Source organism: Vidua macroura, chromosome 1 (assembly GCF_024509145.1).
Source record: "Vidua macroura isolate BioBank_ID:100142 chromosome 1, ASM2450914v1, whole genome shotgun sequence".
Classification (NCBI taxonomy): Eukaryota; Metazoa; Chordata; class Aves; order Passeriformes; family Viduidae; genus Vidua; species Vidua macroura.
In genome coordinates this window covers 94,253,639-94,275,443 of record NC_071571.1, presented here as the reverse complement: position 1 = coordinate 94,275,443, position 21,805 = coordinate 94,253,639, and the positions used below count along the sequence as shown (strand labels likewise).

Genomic DNA, 21,805 nt, shown 5'->3' with positions numbered 1-21,805 from the left:
CAGAGTAGTCATTGCTCCATGTAATTTGTGATAATTACTCATGTGCTGCCTTAGCTCAAGGTTGATTGAAGTATGCCTCAATGAGAGACAGTTAGCTGATCAACTCCAATCCCCTGAAATTTATCTTGACCATAGAGTATGCGCAGGGACACTCATTATGAATAAGCACAACCTGTGGCAAGGGCTTAACTTCCCCTCACTACCCAGTGGTGCAAATCTGCTCTTTGTTACACGTCCCTATAGAACCAGACTCAGTCCCCCAGTCAGGGACTGAGAGGAGTGCAAAGAGGTTCATGTTCCAGTTTAAGTCATGGCCACCAGAAACTAACTCAGTGAGACAACAATATCAGCCAGCACTTTCGAATTTGGAGTCTTTGGTACAGACCCATAGATCTATATTTAGCATCTTTTGACAAATTAAGGGACATTGTCCATCCAGCACCTTTTAAGAGAAAGAAACTTTGCTTTTTAAATATTCTAGACATTTAAGCCAAGGAGGGCAGCTGTTACTGTCTCCTCAGAGGTTGCCTGTCAACTGCATGTCAATCCAAGTGTTTCCTGGAATGATCCTGTTGCTTTGTGCTAAGAGTTTGCATTAAACCTGTGTAAATCTGTTTGTCAGAAAGGTTGTTCCCAGGGAAAAAGTCCCCAAATTCTCATGGGGATAGTGCTTAGAATGTATTTCCTGAAAAATATTACAAATGCCATGCAGTAGGAAAGGCAACATAGTCAAGAAACAGCCACTAGCAGGCACTTTACAGTGGACACTAAGAATAAGCAAAGAAAGAGGCCTCTGTCCAGAGACACTGAAGCTGATCACACCACAGGCATAAGCAACTTCTGAATTAAATCTGCTGCCACCTTCTTGAGTAAGGCTTACTTTCACTGATGTGTTGGTGTGGTTCACTAGATGCTCCCTCGGAGTAGAAGTGCTGCAAAGCCCAGATATCCTTCTCAATCAGCTTCTAAGTGATTCTTGGTTCTTCTCCAGTGATGCTATCTTGAGGTTAGTGGCCTTGAGAAATAGTGGCCAACTGAATTATACTCATTAAAGACAATGGCAAAGCTGAAAGGAGAAAGTTTTAAAGATGTGTGAGCAGTTTCTATAAACAGCAAGCTAATCTAGACATGGCAGCTGCTCTGCACTCTCATTTGATTGTTTCTGAATATAAGTGTTCTTCAGCAGAATGTGCTACCAATTCTCTTGCTTGCTGCAGACACCATGGCCATAATACTCCTCTCATACATCTACAGTTTATCAATGAAATGCTGCTTTGACTTGATACTCTTTTTTCATATCCTCAGACATTGGCAGCATCTAAATGATGCTAATTTTCTGCACAGCTTCTTGCTCACTCATACACGTATCTAAATATTCATCTTTCTCTAATCTCCTAAAGCTCTCCTCTAGGCTTATGTTACTTTCTTTGCATCCCTACCACAGATCCCACTTCTTGATTCTTGACAGCATCAAATACAGGAATTTTCAAAGCCCTTCATAAGTAAAATAAGGACCCAGTCTCCCTTTTTGGATACAGACAGGACCCTTGAAGTGATGGGCAGAGAGGACTGTGGGTGTCCACTTCTTGTAACTTAAAATACTTAAAGAATAAAATGATAGTTGCTAGCTGTACTCAGATGCCAGTGGTCTTCCTCATCACATAGCTCCACAAGGAGCTCCAGAAATTACTGTGGGGGAGACTCCTCTGAGCAGCACAAGCTCCATGTCCTCCCTCCTTCTTGTCTTTCTCCATTGATTGTAACTCATAAAAGAAAGTGAGTGGCCAGAGGACGTGAGGATCTATCACAGCAGTTGCTAGTGCTCCACTGGTGGAGCTCAGACCTGTTTCTTGAGAGCTGTGCATTTGGCTTGAAACAACATGGACACACCAGGGCTGGTGTCATGGTATTATGAGGTTTTTGTGAGGTGAAGAACTAACATGTGCCTATGCAGAAGTCCAGAATTAAGTGGGAAAACAGACTGCATTTACATCAGCCCCAGTTTCCCGTTCATTATTCACAGTTTGTTAGATGGAACAGGTAGTTCACTCAGAATTCTGCTTTTCAAATCTGTATGGTTGCTGAAAGTGATGGTTACATTATTATGACAGATACAGAGGGATGAGTAGGTGTACTTAGTTTTTCATCCACAATAATAAACATTTTTCCAAAGCATTTTTGAAGTAGCCATCCCAGCATTTAGGTTTCCTTATGCTTAATTCCATTGTTTTTTCAGTGGGTATGTTTAAAAACAGGAGAGGACAAGAGAGGAAGTTCATAATTTAGTAACTACTGTAACCTTTCCAAGGACAAAAAGGAGATCTGATCATGCCTGTGTGCTTTTTGGTAGGACACAGGAAGGCAGAGAAATAGACTAGTCTAGATTAGACTAGAATCTCAATTTGGAGACATACTGTCTCACCTTTATCCACCACAAGTGCATTCTTCCAGATGCATGCCCTAAGTCTGATATGCATAAACCACATGCTGTGAGCTGCTGGGCCTATCAGTCCAAAATATCTAAGAGACCACAGAATAAATCTCATTATGGCCTGGTGGCTGTTGTGCAAAGCTTTAAATTCCTGTTTTGTTTTTACCTTAGTGTTTTCAGGCTTCGGATGGGGAGCATAATGTTAATATTTCCTTCACTTGGCAGGAGATGGTTGCACACCCCACACCATGTTTTGTTGCTCTATTTGTGGCTGGCTCTCTTCTTCCTTGCGCTGCCTTGGCACAAACACCAGCAAAACCCAATGTTTCCAGCTGGCTGAGTGAATGAAGCCACTAAAAGAGCTTACTCAAAGAACAACCCTTGGAACCTTGAAGCAATTAACACCTTCATGAAGGTGATAAAAGGAATAATGGTGGTGGGGACAAAGAGGTCACAGCAGAGTCGGGGCAATGCCAGTGGCAAAGCCTATGGCTCTCCCTTCCAGGACTTGGCTTCGGTCGCCTCTGCCCTGGCTCAGCACTGCTGCCACTGACCGGAGCGTAGGGTACACGCTGCTCTTTGTGACTCGGCCACCTTGGTTCAGAAACAAGAACTTTGGGGTTTCTGCTTTCTTTGACTGGTTCAAATTCATGCCAGCAATTCCAACGCATCAATACTGTAAATAAAAGGGAGACATGAAACTAAGGGGGTTTTAGGCTGCTACCACAAATGGTTATTTATTTTCCTTTGCTTTGTGGTCTCACTGGCATGCTGCCTGTCTCATTTTACAGTCAAGAAATGTGGACCTCCATCACATGGTACTCGTCACTTAACTCCAGACAAGATCTGACATCTCCTTTTGTTATTTCTAGATTAACAAAACAAGAAACAGCTGATGTGTATAGAGAAATGCCATCTCTTGTGATTTCAAAAGAGCAACATCTTCATCTGGTCTTTATGGGGAAGAAGTTTTGCTGCTTCGGGAATCCTTGGACATCTTTCATTTGAGTTTTGGTGAAAGCAGGTGACACCTGGTGTCTCTCTGTTCATGTATCCTGGGCTTTCTGTCTGCTCAGTAAGTTTCACCAGTGCCAGGAACTCAGAAATGGTAATTTATGCTTACTGGAGCAAACATTGCCTGCAACAAGAACACCTGCTCCTGTGTAAGAGACTTTCCACTTTGCAAGGTGGTCAGTCCTGCCTGTCCTTCCTTCCTGCACTATAGTACCTGATTTGAAGTTGCCCCAGAAATCCTGGTTTAAAAGCTTGCACCTTGCTTGAGGATGGACCACTCTGGACCCTTCAACATATCACTGTAAACCCAGCCAAAAAAAAAAAAAAAAAGGATTAAGGCTTGTGCTCCAGGTGTGCAATAACTCTACTCATCAGAGACTGAAATCCAAACAAATTCAAAGCATGTGCTTACATACATTACATAGTGAAACACTAATCTTCACTCTCATGTAACAAAGTGCAGCAAATGTTTAATGGACATAACCTGGGAGCAGTGAAAATGTGGGTAGAAAGTACCAGAGAAGGCAAAACAGGGTAATGTCAGTCTCAGGGAACAGGTTCTAAGAAAGCAGGACTAGAATAACACTAGATTATTTTTTAATTGCTGTTTACTAGATAGGACGTATGTCTATTTGAAATTAACAGCAGCATTAGTAAAAAAATCTACTTAAATCTGCTGAAGTCAACAGAAAAGAGGGTTGGTCACTGAAATATCTGCCAGATCAAAATTCATGTCTGAATAGGAAGGTAGATTTGGGATTTAAAAGGACAGTTGATACCAAAACAAGGAAGTCCAAATGCCATGTTAAATGCTTGTTAAATAGATTTTTTTTTCCTCCCTGTTCCCACTCTTGCAAAGAATTGGTAAGTGGATTAAACAGCACATGACTCTTTCCTCCCTTGGATATCTCTGCTGCTGGCTGAAGACAGCACAGCACTCCTCAGATGGCAAAAGCAAGAGGAATTCCTTTCGTAACATCTGCCTACGTGAGGGTCCTGGAATTTGCATCTTCCCTGAGCCTGCTTTAGCTCACCTCCCTGCCTTCTTGACATTCCCCTCTTGTCCAGCAGATAAGAACACATTTTCAGAATCAGTTTTGCAATTACCCATCTTCTCAGTTTTCTTTTCTGACCTTTAAAGGGGATGCACCGAATAAATGCCTTTGTACAAGTGCCAGACTTTCTGCAGGGTGGCTGTTTCAAAGGACTAAATATGATCTTTTCATAAATACCATGTCAGGCCCATGTAACTCACAACTTATTTATTACAGTCCTAATGCACACCGTGGAAGCCGGGGCTAGTGTTGCACAAGAACATCCATCTAAAGCATTTCAGAACTGCAGAGCAAGGTAGACAGCTAAATTTTTGTGCAAGCTGCTTGGCCATTGTTAAGTCTAGCTTTTACTTGAGTTTCGTGAAGCATTTAAAGCTATTCAGAGTTTAGAATAAAATGATAAAAATATTGCAGCCTGTGAATTGTTTGTTAGATATATAGCCTTGGTATTCAAAATCCAAGCTAGCCACCTAGGTAAAAGGACAGAAAGCTCTTCTGTGACATTGAGTGTTATCAGTTTGTCCCCATTGACTAAATATTTCCAGCCTCCTTCAAAGCCTTTTGGGATTTACACACCCCCACAGGGCTCACCTGAGCTGGACAGAAAGCTGCCTTAATGAAAAGCTTTCCCACACTTTGCTGTCACCATGATATCCTCAGGAGGGGAAAATGGCCCCTGTCTTTGGTGTGCATTGGCTCGACACTTATGTCCCCAAACATGGGCAGTGGGAAGCCAAGAGAGATTCCTTGCTTTACTGAGAAGCTCAGCATGGACCACCTAAGGGGTGCCCTTACCCAGGAGGCAGTCAGCAAGTAGTATTGGTTGGGAAGCATGTCTGGGTCACAAGTGTCACTGCTTTGGTTAACCCCCTTCATTTCCCAAATGCAGCAGTGTATGGGAGGATTTCACCCAGTATGGAAGAGCCATGAGTTCAGAGCATCACACCCTGCAGCTGGCTTTCCTGCCATACATGTGTAGCATAGATAGCTCAATGCTCCTTCACTCCTCTGTCTTCCCCTGGTGCACATGTGCCTGGTGGATTGTGAACCTTGAGGAGCTGGTGGGTCCCTGTGCTTCAATGCAGTTGTGGTCAATGTAGCTGTGTTCAATGCCTTTGCTCACAGTTTCTGCCATGGAAACTGTGTGTGTAGCTCTAACAGATCAGGGACAAATCGTTTATACTTAGCAAAAGCAGAGACACCATCTCAGGGGTTTTTTTGGTCCCATTGAGTATGCCTTGGCATTTTTACAGGGTTGGGTGCTTATTGAAAATGTGGCTCTAAGATCTTTGGTGGAAGCAATTTGTCCTTAAGATGAAAAAAATTTTCAAGGTCCTTTCTGTCTGCTGTCATCCTGCACAATAGCATTTGATAGCATTTGATACATCCTAAGACAAAGGCTGGCATACCAATAGTAAATGCACGAGATAAAAATAGTTAATGAGCAAACTGCACTTGCTTCACTTTGTGCTTTATGCATAGTCATAGACAGATCTTAACCTAAAAAGATCTGATGCAGCATACATTGCTGCTGAGGTGAAAACACTTGTGTACTCTTCATCTCACACAGCCTGCTTTTGTTTATCAAGACACAAGTAGGTATCAGCACTGGATGCTTAGCTTTCACCTCTAAATCTGGCTTTCAGATCTAGTGGCACAACTTCTTCCATTTTTGCAGCGGGGTTGAATTAAACATCAATTCTTTTCAGTGATGTGTTTTAAAAGCAGCAACTCCACCAAGAGGTTTTGAGAGGCAGGTTGCTTGAGAGCAAGTAAAAAGTAATTGCAAATAACTTTGCTTTTTTACTGTAATTTTCAGATGGGAAGAATAAATCAGAACCACGAAGGGATGTTAGCAGAGCCAAAGTTATTTAGAGTTTAGGTTTCATAGAGCCACTGGCAAGATAAAGTCTTTTGTGGCTCTATATCAACCTTCTTACAAATAATCCAGAAAGTTGTACTATCTGCTGAGCCTGGGGGTAACTTCATTAGCAGTCACCACATCTTATTTGAATTACACATACAGTTGGGTGTTTAAATTACAGGAAGACTTTGTGTTTAAGAGTTTCCGCATCATGCCGAGGCTTGGGCAAAAAAGTCAGGTTTGACACATAATAGGGATTGATGTGCTACTTCAAATGCTGGTGTTACTGGAAAGGAAGGAACTTCCACAGGAAGAGCAAAGGAAATTATACAGGAATCAATAAAGAATGCTAAAAATAGTGCTTGACTTATCTTCCATGTGAGTCAAAATACCCTACTCAAGGGATATACATGCTATGTCTTGGCTGGTATATCCAAACTGCTCTTACTGGTGCACAGGCTGTCAGGATTTCCTCCTAAGTCAATGGAGAGAGGCAAGAGTCTCTAGAGGACAGTTCATCTCATCTACCTAAGGAATTGCCAGCAAAAAGAGAGTGCTGTAGAACCTGCCATTTTCCTAATTGCCATCAGCTTCACATGCTTAAAGTCAAGCATGTGCTTAATTAATTTCCTGGAGGGTGCTCAGGGAGCTGAGCACCTGGCAGGACTGAACAGCTAGCTTGGAGGAAAACGAAGAAATTTGCAAATGTTCTGGATGAACCTGATGAACAAAACTGGAAAATGAGGAGAGCTTGCCTGCAAGGATGACTAAGTTGCAAGCTTGGAAGCGTAATAGGTCCCAGGAGAGAGAATATGATTAGTCAGGTAATTTACAGGTAATGTGCTTTCATGGTTTTCTACTTAGCATTAATTTTCTAAAGCACCAGGCAGAAGCTTGCTCAGAGGGGAGGAGAGAGGTAGTGGTGAAGCAAGGGGCTGGGTGGCATTGTCCTGGGGGATGCCATGCCATGCCATGCCATGCTGGGAGCAGAGCTCTGGTCCCTGAATCCTGCCATGCCCAGCCTTGTCTGGCTATGCTTTTGCTTAGATAGAAGCTCTCTGGCAGCATCCATGAGCATCCTCTTTCCATCCACCAGGCCCCTCTGACAGCATCAGCACAGGGTGATTATGCTCAGAAAGGAGGAACAGCCAAAGCCTTTTGCCTACACATTGGAAAAAATTAATATTTTTGGGATTTGAAGCAGAAGCTTCAGCTTGGAAGTTTACAGGGATTTTAGCTGTGCAAAGCATAAGCAAAACTAAGCAGTGTGAGTTGGGAGGTGATGTTGTTAACCAAGGCACTAACAAACAGTGGAGAATGTGACAGGGAAAATGATGGGTGTATGGCAAATTCTGGGGGGGAAGAGAGGATGTCACTTGGCTTTCTTCAGACTTGGGATTAACCTTTCTACACTGCAGTGGCTGTTATATCTGACTAATCAGCTGGTCAGATCTGTTAATTAGATCTATCTTAAGCCCACATTTAGATGAGCACTCTTAAAGAACAGATTAGATGAAGGACAAATACACTAGTATCCAAGGTCCTTCTGCAAAATGTGAGAAAAGATGGTTTGGGCACCATTAAGGAGGAGATTTTTGTTTCTTAGATGCTATTAAAGCCTATTACACAAACTCCTCAGGGCTCTCTACTCTCCTTAATGGGGATTTTGTGACTAGATTGAGAGCAATACAAGGCTCTAAATTTGAAGATTATAGCCTGTAACATGTCACAGAAAGTTTTTAACATCGCCCCTCTAAATCAGCACCAGACAAACATGTGCAAGGAATAATACTCTCCTACACGCCTCCCACCTCCAACCTCCCCATCTTGCAAACAAAAAACTGCAAGAGCCAACAAATCTGCTCTGGCTTGTTTTATTTCACTTTGAGCTTATTAAAATGCTGTGTTTGCAGTTTATATTTGTTGGCACACTGTTATTTCAACGACATTTAAACAAGAGCTATATAAGCAACAGGCAGATCAAGAGAGTGGCTAATTTCATTCTGTGTTTTGATGGGATCCTATGTAGTCTTATAATCACCAATTACATTATCTGTGCTATTTATTTGCTTTTGATTTACTTACTTCAGAGGATGACTGACTTCAGCTGTTTCCCTTTGTTTCTCCTTGTTTCCGCTTTCAGTTTCTCGAGTACCAGCATGACAAATACAGCAACAACCAAATTAATCTACCAGCAGCAAGTGTTTACAACCCTAAAGGATTGTCTGTGTGGGTGTTTAAATTAAGTAGGAAAAAATAAATCTTTATTAGAAACAGTGTTTATAATGTGTGACTGCACTCCCTTCTCCTCTACAAGGCCAGACCTTGGTATCCAAAGTCCCTGGCATGGAGCAAGTACTGCTTCCATGGCTGGCCATCCCCCAGCTGATAGCTGCAGCCCTTCATGGGTTGGTAACATCCAGAGCATTGTTGCAGGCCTTTGTTTTGGCTTGGTAAACACTCCTTTTAAAATCATTGCTAGTTCCCAAATAGGTTGCTCAGGAGCACTCAAATCAAGGTGTTATTTTCTCCGTAAAACTTGTAGCTATGTCTGCACAAGTAAATTTATTGTGCCCTGCTCCACTCCCTGGCATTAAGGGCCCCAGTACCATATGTTTAACCTCTGCTACTCACCAAAGAGTGTGCCTATCTCAAGCTGCCTCCTGGGAACAGTTTCTGGGCCAGGAGATCTTTGGAAGATGCTCTTTGGCAGGAGCTATGCTAACAATTTGACAATACTTTGCCATTGTTCAACAATTTGAACAAAATTGTTTAACAGAACAAGCAAGTTCTGCCTCCTGGGAATGGTCCCAGGCATTGTTAGTGGCTGTGTGCTTGGACTAGTAAATTAATGTTTGCATGTGACTCCTCTTCCTGCTTCTCAGCAAAGCTTGACTTGGTCCCATCCCAAGTTCCAGCCTTGTACTCCTTCATCCCAGAACTGAATGTCCATAGCCAGGCAGCACAAAATTGATGCCATCAACAAACTGCCTGAACTTTACCCCCTTGTTGTGTCTTTCAAATAATCTGCCTTTCACTTGGGATTCTAATTTGAATGTCCTTAATAAATGTGAGCCTTTTTTATCATACATTGAGCTTGTGCAATTCCCAGGCAATACCTACAACTTTTTCTGAAATTCAGGAACCAAAATTCAATCGACTTCAGCAGCAGCGTCAGTATCATAGCTCTGTGGATGCTCTGCTTCCCTGGATACACTGGTGCCTTCATATGGAGAGGAGTGGGGCTACAACTAAAATGTTTAAAGATAAATTCATCTTCTGTGGAATGCACAAGGCAGCTTCAGCTCTATCTCCTGAAACCAAGCCAAGATGAGAAGGCAAAATGTTTCCTTTCCCATAGTCCAACAATGATAACATTTTTCATATCAGGTTCTTTTAAGAAAAAATATACTATGCCTGTGTATATGGGAAGTAAGTTCATCTGACTATTTCATCTCTGTAATTTCTTCCCTTTCTTGTCAGCTTCATTTTTTCCAATAGGCTCTGAGAAATGAGCAGTTCTTCCCTCTTTGTCACTGGAAATAAACAACTATTTTGTATGAGCTTTTTCGTTAGGAAGCAAAGCTGAATCTACTATTCCCCTCCACACTGATTATTGATTGTTTGTTCTTTTGGGTGTAATGGTGTTTTCTCTACCCTGTCAAGGGTGATATCAATGGTAAAACCTCTGACAAATGTTAGTGAAAATTTTAATCCCGTTATATGTATATACAACCTTGAATAATTCTGGGTCAGACTTTACTGTCTGCCAAGACCTCCCTCATCCTCACTGGGAGCCCTGAATGTCTTTGCTGTTCTCCACATCTCTGTCTTCTAAAGGTTAAGGAAGCTGGAGTGACAGTCAGTCACTCTGCAGCAGACCTACTGTAGGTTAGCGTGAAAGTGCCAGAATGAGTCAACCTGCAGGAGAGCTTTGCCTTCCTATTAGAAACAGAATGGAGAATGGTTTATATCAGATTACCCAAATAGGCAGGGAGATGGGAAAAATAGTCAGAAATTATTAGGACTTGGTGAAATGAACACAAGGCATTTGGACAGTAAGTGGTCTATGGCCTGAAGGAAAGAAAGTCTTGTATCAGGAAACGACACAATGATGTGTAAATGCGGATGAAGGAGGGTCAGTAAGTTCTTTGTAGTATGGTCTTAAAGGCTGGAGGAGAATCTCATCATGATGTGGGGTCTGGTATCAAAGGCTCACTCTGAAACTTGAGGAGGTGGATACAGCTCAGTCTGATGTCCTGACAGTGAAAAGGCAGAAGAAAACATATCTCACAGCTTTCTTTTCTAGGAGGAGGAAGTCTTACTGGTATCACAAAGCCACTGGGTTGTCCCCAGCTGAGGAAACAAGGAGGTGAATCAAAATTTCCCAGGGTTCCATATGGAGAAGAACAATGGTGGGGGATGCCTAAAAGCAAGGAGCTGCTCCATGCTGTGTCAGACTGTGCCCAGCCACGGCAGTCACTTCAGTGCTATCAGCAACCTCACAACAAAGTGATGGTGGACAGCAGAGGAGGCAAAATGTGGGGTATCTGAAAGGCACAATTGTCTAAAGCCACCTACTTCCATCAGCTACAGGTTTGAGGTCCTTTATTCAGAGGTGGGATGATCTGGATGAAACCTGAAGGCAGCACACAGCAGGGTCCTACAGAGCTTCAGACAAATTCCTACCGGAAGAAAAACAAACAAGAAGGACTCCTGGCCCGTTTTTGATGTTCTTTCACTCCTACAGGTTCATTAGCAGACACAATTGTCTTGCAGACAGCACAGGCTCTTCTTCCTCACATACTTTTCCAGCTTCTCTGACAGGAGATAATGACTTTACTGTCTTAGGCTCATTAACAGCATAATTTCACATTTTAACTTTCCTGCTACTATGTTTGAGGGCCAATCCTGGCTTCCCTGTCCCTGTGAAGTAACTCTTCCTGTTGTAGAGAAAACTCTTGGCAGTGTATTAAAGGGAAAATATACCTTTGGAGATTTTTTTTTTCCAGGATCACTCTTCAGTCATTCACTTTGAAGCTGATTTAAACTGGGAGGCCTGCTTCTGTAATCTAGTGGCTGGCTTAAAAACAGGTTCCAATGCACTGCTTATCTTCTCAGGAGTACTCAAATTGCACATGGCAAGCTTAGAGACAGAAGGTTCACCATTCTTTTTTTATGTTTATGCCTGTCACCCACTCCTTTACTTAATCTATTTCCAGAACACCTAACTGGTAGCACATTTTTCAAAAAATAATTTTAAATAGCAAAGCTAGACATTTCCCATGAGAATCCCCGGGAGGAAATATGTAGGTTTTATCAGTATTAATTCTTAGCTGGCACTTCCTCCCAAGAATTATTGTTCCCCTAAGAAATGGTTTTGAGACAACTACACAAAATAACTTAAAACATGCTGCCTGTTACTGCAATCTCATCCCTTTTATGAAGAGAGAAGACCAGCAGCCATTCTTGGAACTTGTCTTGCTTATGGCTATTTTATACACTGTAACCTTCCCAAGGAAGCACAACCCACCAAAGCTAGCTGGAAGGGACTCGTGCTCCAAGGAGCTACTTGTAGAAAATGAACAGTACAAATTGATGCCTGATGTAGTTCTGTTGATGGGGTGTTAATGAACTTCCAGCCCAGAGAACCCTGTCTTGGACACGTTGTTTTCCCAGCTGCCTCAAATGATAGATGGTGCATTTTCACAGTAGTTGCACTGTAAGTAAAACAACCACCTTATGTGCAATGCCACTCAGTCTATAGCCTCAGAAAAATGTTAGCATTGAATACAAAAGGAATAAATTAAAAAAAAAAAAAATTAAGGATTGGGACCAGCATACTCCTGGGACCAGTACTGCTCCTCCTGATGTGTTGTTCTGGCTTCTAGCAGCTGGCAAACAGAGGTTTCTAGACCTAAAGAACATACCTGCAGCTCTGTGTTTATTAGCCCTGACAGTGGCTAAGTCTAAGTGCTTTAGAACTAATTTAATCTTTTAGCCTTCACAGCATCCTATGGCATCCCACTGTTTAATGAAGTGCTATGGGGAAAAATATTTTCTCTTTGTTTTAAACCTCCATCTGAAGGTTCTTGATTTTGTCTTATGAGCAACTGCCAATGACTACTTGTTATTCACCTTCCTGTCCCCAGCACAGGAAAGACATCAACCTCTTGAAGGGAGTCCAGGGCCACCAAGATGATTGGAGAGATAGAGCACCTTTCCTATGAGGAAAGGCTGAGAGAATTTGTTTTGTTCAGCATGGAAAAGTGAAAGCTTAGGGGTGACCTAATTGTGTCCTTCCAGTAACCTGAAGGGAGCCCACAAGAGACACGGAGAGGGACTATTTACAAGAGCATGTAATGACAGCACAAATGGAGAATAGGTTAAAATTAGATATTAGGAAAAAATTCTTTACTCTGAGGGTGGTGAGGCACTGGAACAGGTTGCCCAGAGAAATTGTGAATGTCCCATTCCTGGAAGTGTTCAAGAGCAGGTGGGATGTAGCTCTGAGCAACCTGGTCCAGTGACAGGTATCCCTGCCCATGGCAGGAGGCTGGAACTTGATGATCTTTAAGGTTTCTTCCGACTCAAAGCATTCTGTGATTCATTCACTTAATGATTTTATAACCTCTCCAGTTTCTCCTCTCAGTCCTCTTTTTTCCTAGACTGTGGAATTTCAGCTCATCTTCTGTATTAGAGAAGCTGTATCACACCTGTGGCCAGTGTGTTGGCCCTTTACTCACCTTTTCAAATTCCGCTATGCCACCTTTGAGAGATGGGACCAGACACCAGATAACTGAGAGATCTTCACTGTGGATTTATGTAATGACATTGCTGAAGCTTTGCCCTTCCCCTCCTAATAAACCCAGGAGTCCATGTGTGTTTTCCACTAGTGCTGAATCAATGTCCCAGGAAATTGCTATTTCAGAACCCAAGTGCCAAGTCTCTGCGCAGTGATTACCCAAAATGCCTCACCTTGTCCTTACCACTTCACATGCTTCAAACTGCTTTGCATTAAATAGAAAAGGCGCTGTGCTGCTTTTCAGGTGCAGGCTTGCCAGCAGGAATCCATAAGAGAGGCTACCTGCCATCCACAGCCAACGCACCTGGAATGGAGTGCCAAGTGTCCAGGCCAGCTCAGCGGGCAAGAGGAGCAGCCTGCCTCAGGTTCAGGTTGCCTGGCATTTCCTGGCATGACAACCTGCCTTTGCTTCCTTACGGCACTGCCAAAAGTGAGCAAGCTGAAATCTTCCCCGGATGCCTACCTCAGGCTAGTTAAGTCTTGTTGGGAGTTGATTTCAGTTTGGGATTTTTGTGGTTTGGAGGGGGTTGTTTGTGATTATTTTGTATTGTTTCTCCCAGGCAAAATAGCTCTACCATTGCCAAGGAAGAAGCTAGGGAAGGTACCTCTTACCCATATTTAAAAGACATAAATTGTGTGATCTTTCATTTGGAAATTCCTAACACTAGCAGGACCTAAGAGAAAGATTGTATTCACGCAGATGACATTTTTACTCAGTGTTTTGCTGAGTACACTGAGTAGGAGACTGATGGCATTGCCACTGAAATGTACCTAATTTCTTCCAAATGTGTGAGGACTCCTAGTTTGAACAAATTTCAGAGATCTGAGTGGCTAAATTTGCAGAAAACCTTTCCTGGTTAGCCACTCACAGCTCCTGCAGGTCATGCTAGGCCAGGACACCCTAGTGGGGTAAAAGCCCCATCAGTCCTGTGAGCATCAGGGACCCCAGGCTTGGTGGGAAACAGCTCCAGGCTGCAACAGAAGAAAAAGCATCCAGCTAAGGAGAAGGAAGGCAGTGAAGCAAAGGAGGCAGGGGAACTTTAGAGAAGCAATAGGGGAAGAGCAGAGCAGGAGAACCAAGATTCACCTTGATGCACAGGACTGACTTGCTCTGGAGAGGAAGGAGAGTAAGGAATGCAGTTGTTATTTACAGGATCATGTTTTATCTCTGTTCTCCCACCTGGATCCAGACCATGGAGCTCCTAGCCCTTACCTAGCATAGCTACCTTCATCTCCCTCCTGTCCATGTATGCCACTACATCAAGCCCTACAGATACCAACAGACTGGATCTCTGTTCTGCAGACAGGCATTTTTTCTAACAAATTTCAAGTTTGAAGCATGGAGCAGGCTAAAACCAATTACTGTCACTTCCCCCTGAATATCAACTGGGGCCCATCAACATTATGCAGACTCCTCCCAAACACCCACTCTCCAGGGACTGCTTTCTCCTTGAAACTCAAGGGAATAATGTCAGATCCTAGCCAGCTGCATGGCGCCAGTGCAAAGGGAACAAAAGCCAAGGCAGTTGTGGGAAAAAGGCCATTGTTCCAAAAAATGTAAGTGATGTCACTCACATCTCTAACAGTGTCAGCAGAGCTGCTTTCCTGCAGCGTGCTGCAAGTGCCTCTCTCTTGCAGTTGCCTGCAGTGAGGGTAGAAGGCACGGAAGAGATTAATCTGCTTTGCAGAGGCTGCATGATTATCATAAAACACCATTTTTCAGCATAGTCTCCCTTTTGCCCCAGACATGGAGCTGAGCAGCACCGGGGTGTGGGGCTGGATCCCTTGAAGGGCCCTCACCCAACATGAGGGTGTGTGGGCAGCAGCGATGGAGTTAAGTGTACCTGTCCTCAGAGGGAGGAGAGCTGCTCGTGCTCCTCCTTACTGTACTCCCACTTACAAGTCACTGCTATTTGCATTGTGACATCTGCTAGAAATCTTAATCATGGGCTGTGGCCCCAGTGGAGTAGCCCTGAACAGATGTAAGAGTTACGTTTCTAATTATCTTAACACCTTTTTGGCAGGGTGTCACAAACACAAATTAATTAAGCCTCGTGCTAAGCCTGTGATGCAGAGTTACAGCTATTTCTCTTCATTCTCATTTACAAATGAAGAAGATGAGGGACCAGCTTATACCTGCTACTCAGTCCTAAACCCCAAGCTCTCTGCTGGCCTCTCCACTTTAGCCACTAGGTGCACTCCCACCTGACAGATCATCAACAAGTTTTGACCTGTTGTTGATAAAATTAACTATATCCAGACTGCATCCAGTGCTCCTGCAAAATCCTAACAAAGTTTTCTTACAAAGATGAAAATCATGAAGAATTATTGCCCAGGAAGTACTTCCCCCCTTTCAAAAACCTGGGAGCTCACCATGAATGCACTCCTGAAGACACCCATATGAATCATTAGGCAGGCAAGGGATGACTCTTAATTGTCCATGGTTTGTCCATGGGTTGTACCTCTCTGTCATTCCCAGCATGTGGCCCTCATGACACCTGCACCTACAGCTGAATCCAAGGAGTCAAACCAGGCATACTTCCATTGCACCCTACAATCTAATCATGCTGAACTGTCTGCACCGTGGTAAAATCCAGCCACCATGAAAACCTGTGCAGTGGGTGGCAGCTGTAGTACCTACATCTTGTGAGAAACATCCTGGGAGATCAGGATACTGACACCCTCTGGTGATGATCCCAGAGCTCTGGGTATAGGAGGACTGCAGGAAAGAGGTGGCTCTGTTGCAGAACCATGCTGGTGCACCAGACGAGCTCAGGTGCACTTTGGGCAAAAAGGGTGGAATAAGGCTGGAGAGACATCCTGCTCTCCCTCTGAACCTTTACAGGAAAGGACAAAACAACTTCAGCCCCTGTCTTGAAAGACATATCCCTTCCAGCCCTCTTGCTATTACCCATGAGCTGGGTACAAGTATTTCCAGGCTCCTCTAGCCTGGAAACAAGGGAGTTTGGGGCAAACTGGGCTTGGTGGGCATCACTCTTTACCCACAGGCAAAGCATGTGCACCAGCAAGGCTGACTCCCCAGACCAACAATGATCCCTTTCCACAATCAATCATTGAAATGATATTTTATTTTTCAGATAGATTCTTGAAGGAAAAGCACGAGCAGAGCTGTCAAGGGAATCTCAGTCAGGTGGAGAAACTGTTAAGAGGACTTTGAAGTAACTCAAAGCAGACACTTAGAAATGGAGATATGCAGAATTAAGCAATTATAAAACTCTAACCTGGGGTTTCCATAAGCTTTTCATTGCACTTGCTAAGCAAAACTTGCTGATGTTCATGGGGATGATAAAAATCCCAGGCACCGGTCTTCAGTTAGTGGAATCTCATAAATTAAATCCCCTCTCTTTTATTTATAATCTTTTTATTGTAGAATTGTTCTAGTAAACTAGCCCAAACCTAGACTGCTGCAATCAGGCACCCTTTGTTCAAAACTCTTAAAGCTGTCAAGGGAAAAAACAAAGAAGTCTATATTAGCCCAGTTTTAATCCATGGGTTCTGAGATTCTGCTTTTTTTTTATTATTATATTTTACTCATTTATTGTGGATTTGAAAGAATTGGCAAAACTGATCAGAGAAAGCTTATTTTATGAGTGTGTGCTGTAGTGCTCTACTACTCTGCAGTACCCTTAGCAGTCAAAACAGTATTTAAGAAAATACATGTTGGCAAATGTGCAAATTATTATGAAACCCTTTCTGCTGGTGTCTTCTATTTTGAAGAAAACATTATCATTGAAAACTGAGGCTCCTTTGTTGAGCTGCTTATTCTGGTGAGCTACAGGCAGAACTGTACTTAGTGGGAATGCTGTTGAACAGATGGAATCCCTGTTTTGCACATGATTCTGGAATGCAATAAAATTGTTTGGTTCTGGGAAACAGTTTTTTCCTCCCATGACACTGTCAAAATGACCAAAAGGTCTGATTCTGAAATCCATACTCTCGTGAGTAATTCTCACTCGTGTTTCAGGAAAATGCAAGTTATGAAGAAAACAAAAATACAGGAACATCACCTCTACTTAGAAATATTCTCATTTCCTGATCTTAAGAGGCTGGAAAAAGTGAACTTGCTTTGGGAGTAAACAGATATAAAGAATCTATGTACATTGCTAGCAGCAGAAACAAGGGAAGGAAAATATTTAAATGCATCGCAACCAAAAACCTGTGCTTACTTCAGCAATTTGGCCTGGAGAAGTGGTATCAGGAGTCTTCTGAGAGATTTCTCTTTTCAGCAACTTCAGCTAGTAATCCTGAACACTTCCCATCCCTCCTCACCTCACAAAACCATGCTCTTCAGCAGCAGAGGTTAGGGAAGTCAATTGGCTGAAACACAAAGGGCCAGATTCTAGACTGGTATAAATCACTGTGGCCCCCCAAAAAAGCCACACTGAGGCTCTGTTGCTTTACACCCACTGAACATCTGGCCCTCAGCCTGTGGGAAGAGAATATAATGTGCCTCATGCTTCATGAATTTCTAAACAGCTGCTCTGAAGGACTTCTTCAAGCCTCTCATGAGGCTGTTTGCCTTGACTGAAAGCTCTGGAAAGGATTGATTGTGCACAAATGATTTAAATTTCAGTGTTTGCAGGGCACAAAGGCATGCTGAAGGACATCTCCAATGTAGTAAGCCGCTTCTTGGCAAATCTCTTTGCAAATCAGGTGGGTGAAGAAGAGATTATGTCCAGTCCCAGCCAATTAGAGCTTCACAGTGCCTTTCCATACAGGAGTTGGCTTCAGTAGTTCTGACAGGATCAGGTGATTTCAGCCTGGTACAGCTATGTGCAGTAAACATCAGATGGAGTTTGCTATGTGAATATGTGACCTTTCCCTCTAACCTTTTTTTTTGTTATTATTTTTAAGCAGGAATGACATCTTTGATCTATCTTTATCTTAACACTGCCACTGGTCTAGCAGATCTGCCCAAGAAATTTTGCAAAGAGCAGACTTAAAAAGTCATCTGACAATTTTTGATCTTTTTTTTACTAAGAAGCTTTCAGCTGCAGCATGTTACATTTTTTAGGAATTCAAGTCAGTAAGCAAACAGAAAAGATTTATTTGTTGTGTGACTCGCATGGCTAGGGTGGTTTCTTATTATTTCCTTTATTAGCAGGTGAGACCACAAAGCACCAGTTTTGAGAGGGCTTGACTTACCAGCTAAACATAGTGCCTTACAAATTGCCTAAAGCTGCAATTCAGGAATATTGGGGTTGTCTATTTAAGGTGACATTCAGTCACTTCCCAAGTGGAAGTTCTCAATAAATTATATTCTCTTGAACATTCTGGTTGCTCCTTGCAGTCAATTGCATTCCATGCAAAGCTAAAAACCTCTCTGTGCTCTTGGTGAATGGTGAGACAGTCTGGGCAAAATTCATACTCTCTTACTCTGTTACCAGACCTGACACTTCAGCTGCCAGGAAACAAAGATGGTAGATGGCATTCAGATGAGTTAAATTGTTACCCAAAAGAGATTAAAACCAGTTTGTGATTGAGAAGAATGGCAGAAAGGTTCCACAGGCAGGATTCTCTATTCACTGAGCAAGTTAGATAAGCACTTCAAAGGAAACTGTGATTATATCTTCATGATAGCAGTTTTCTCCAAAAGACATTAACTTGGAAATATTAACAACAATTATTTTCTTTCCAGATTTGGTCAGCTTAACTCCACTAGAAAATTTGGATAACTACTGCAGGAAAATGACTCCAGTGTCATAGTGTGCTTCAGTATTCATAGTTTCACACAGAAAAAATGCTTGGGAAGATAAAGATGATGCCATCTGCATAAATTATTTGATAGCATTGGACTAATTAGAAGATGTATGCTGCACTTGCCAACTTCCAACTGTGCTTCAGTTTCCTGTAGAAGTAAGACCAGCAACAAAGGCAGAAGAGAACCAGGCAGATGCTTGCACACCCTAGGCCTGTGATCAGCAGTACTTCCTTTAAATCAATAATATTTTAAAAGTATTTGTAGTAATCATTCTAACATCATGAGTAGCTGTTATTGCAGAGCAGCACATTGTAAACAAAATTTTTAACCTACATGGAAGTAGAAGGACCTACTTCTGGACACTCTGAGGGGATGGTATCTATTTCTCTGCTGCAATGAATGACATCTGGGAAATGTTATTGCTTTTCCTGTTTTTCTCCTTGGTAAAGAACAGAAAACCAAGAATCAAAACAATTGAAAGGGTGCTAAAAATCATTAAATTCAGCAGATTCATGTACAGAACAAATAAAGTTTGAATATTTTTGTATTTCATGGGAAATGTCGAATCCTGGTGAGTCATGTAGTTAAAGCAAACCTTGGATGCAGAATAAGGAGCATGATCCTCTCTCTTCCCTCCTTCCAGTCCTAAACTCATCTCTGGCAACAAAACTCACCTTTCCCATCCTTGTAAAGCACTGCTGCTTTTAATCCCAATTGTGGTGTAATTTGGAAAATGGACACATGATCTCATAACCCACCTTACTTCTTCTCTTGTGGTGCTCAGAGTTTGGCTGCTGGGATTCTGGTACACTGATACATGTCAAAGCACAACTGGTTATATAATATGGGAAATAATGGGAAAATTTTCAGGTGACACAAGAGCATGTTGGTTTGATCTGCTGAAGCCAGAGTCCCCGTGCACACACAGCTTGGGGACCTCCATCCACTCCCCCAGCACATCTCTCTGACTGGATGCACACTGGGAGCTGCAACAGTAAGTGCTCATCCTCATGCTTGATTTTGAGCTCTGCATGCAGCTCAGCAGGTGCCATTCCCTCAACTACTGCTCTGGTCTCCCTTCTTCAAGTGTTTTGTAGTAAAGTCACACAAGAGGTTTCCTCAAATGCTTCATCATCCTTGGTAGAAAAGGAGCATCAAGTTCCCCATGCCTTGAGAACAACCCTCCCCTCTCTCTGCTCTTTCTCCTCTTAAATGTACATACATCTCTTGTAGACCTGAAGGCAAAAGCTCTTAAAAGGAAAGAAAATAAGATATTTCACTGCCACAAGGGATGAAACAATGGAAAAACATTGGAGTAGCCAGTCTCTGGTCCTGGAGCATCCATTACTGTTGTGGCTGGTGGCATTATTCTTCTTGTTCCCCTCTAGGTAGCTCCTGCACCAGGGCACTGGATGTTCCCTGGCATTGTACTCTGAGTTTGATGAAGTAGAGACCATCTTCACTCTGGCAGGAACATTGCTTGCTACAAGCTAAACAATAGCTGTCATCCTCCCTCTTTCCTTCTCCATGCTATGTTTCATTTTGGTTTACATTTGAAGAAACCAAAACCAGTCTGTCGTTTCAGCAGTTTCCCCAAGCCCTTCAGATGTGCTATTTGTAACTCTCGTAAGTTCAATGCAGGGTATAGAGTTAGAAAAATAACTCCTTGGATGTGAGTCTGGGGTATTTTTTTCCTCTCAGAGCATGTAGATAACTTGTTAATACTGATGAGGTACACAGCAGTGAGGAGGAAGCCCCTTGCAAGCTGAAAACCAGCATAGCAGGAATGTGAGTCTGGCACATGTTGCAGCACTTTTTGTTAGTCTGGTAAATGAAAAGCAGTGAAAACAGGAAAATCTGAATATTTTTTAAGATGGCCTGTTAGGATCCCTACACTGTGACTTCCTTGCCCAGTTTAGGGCAAGAAATAAGAGTATTTGGTGAAGTGCTGCATGCAGGAAGGGGCTGGGTGACAGCAAATGTGCCCCCCACATTCCACATGCATCTGGGAACAAGACTGCAAGAAAGGGCTGAGAGATGGGCACGTGGGAAGAAACGGTGATTTAAAAGCTCTGCAGGTCAGAAACAGGGTAAAGTAACCACAGATTACTAAAACAGATGAAGATTTATAGAAATCGTCAAAGGAATGCTGTGCCCTTGGCAAGCAATGAGAAAAAAAAAAAAAAACAAAAAACAAAACCCCTGAAAGGTGGCTGAGCAAAAGCAGTTAAATGAAAACCATCTTTGCGAGCGAGTGTGAGGAGGAAAACAGCTGGCAGGGGCTGCTGTGCCTTGTGCAGCCCGGGCTGGGGCGGCCTGGGAGCAGCCCTGGAGCCTTGGGTCCTGCTGGTGCACGGAGCCAAAGTCTCCGCTCCGTACAGCGCAGCACGGGCACGGAAAGGGGAGGCAAGGGAAAAAGGAATTTTCTCGAGCTGTCCCAGTCATGCCTCAGCTCTGCTCTGGGGGAAACGGGCTAAAGCTGTAACTAATTTGGAAATAGCAAAAAGGGATGTGTATCTTAAAGAATATACAAGAATGGACCGAGTTGGATTTCAGGGAAGCTTGATTGAGAAGCGTTCACTTTTAATAAATTATTAAATGCTATTAAGAAATAATATCGACAAACCATACATAATTTATAAATACTTATGTAACATTCTATTTTTCTACTAACCATCGAATACAGCCAGTTTCTCATACATTACCCCCAATTTTTGCCTAATTAATAAGCTATCCAGAAACTGTTCATTTCTCAGATCAGAGTGGGTTAAAGGTGTCTACACTGACCTACAAAAGGATGGATATTTAACTCAGGTTGAGAAAAAACAGCAGAAATCAGATTTTTTTGGAAGAAATTTGAAAGGAATCTTTGCTAGCAGTAGTCTCTTTGGTGATATAAAAAGCATATTTCCTC

At 42.7% G+C, this 21,805-nt stretch overlaps 1 protein-coding gene across 2 annotated transcripts in view; it reads left to right on the top strand.

Annotated features, from left to right (window-relative positions):
- SCGN (secretagogin, EF-hand calcium binding protein) overlaps positions 1-19,322 on the top strand; it is a 75,609-nt gene extending 56,287 nt beyond the window's left edge. The window contains exon 11 of one of the 2 annotated variants that reach the window (XM_053977986.1): positions 18,829-19,322. In XM_053977986.1, the coding sequence (XP_053833961.1) occupies positions 18,829-18,843 (15 nt within the window). In that variant the 3' untranslated portion in view covers positions 18,844-19,322. Of the gene's footprint in view, positions 1-3,303; positions 4,243-18,828 lie in introns of those variants that run through there. The other variant, XM_053977977.1, reaches the window with a different exon arrangement.
- The last annotated feature ends 2,483 nt before the right edge of the window (positions 19,323-21,805 follow it).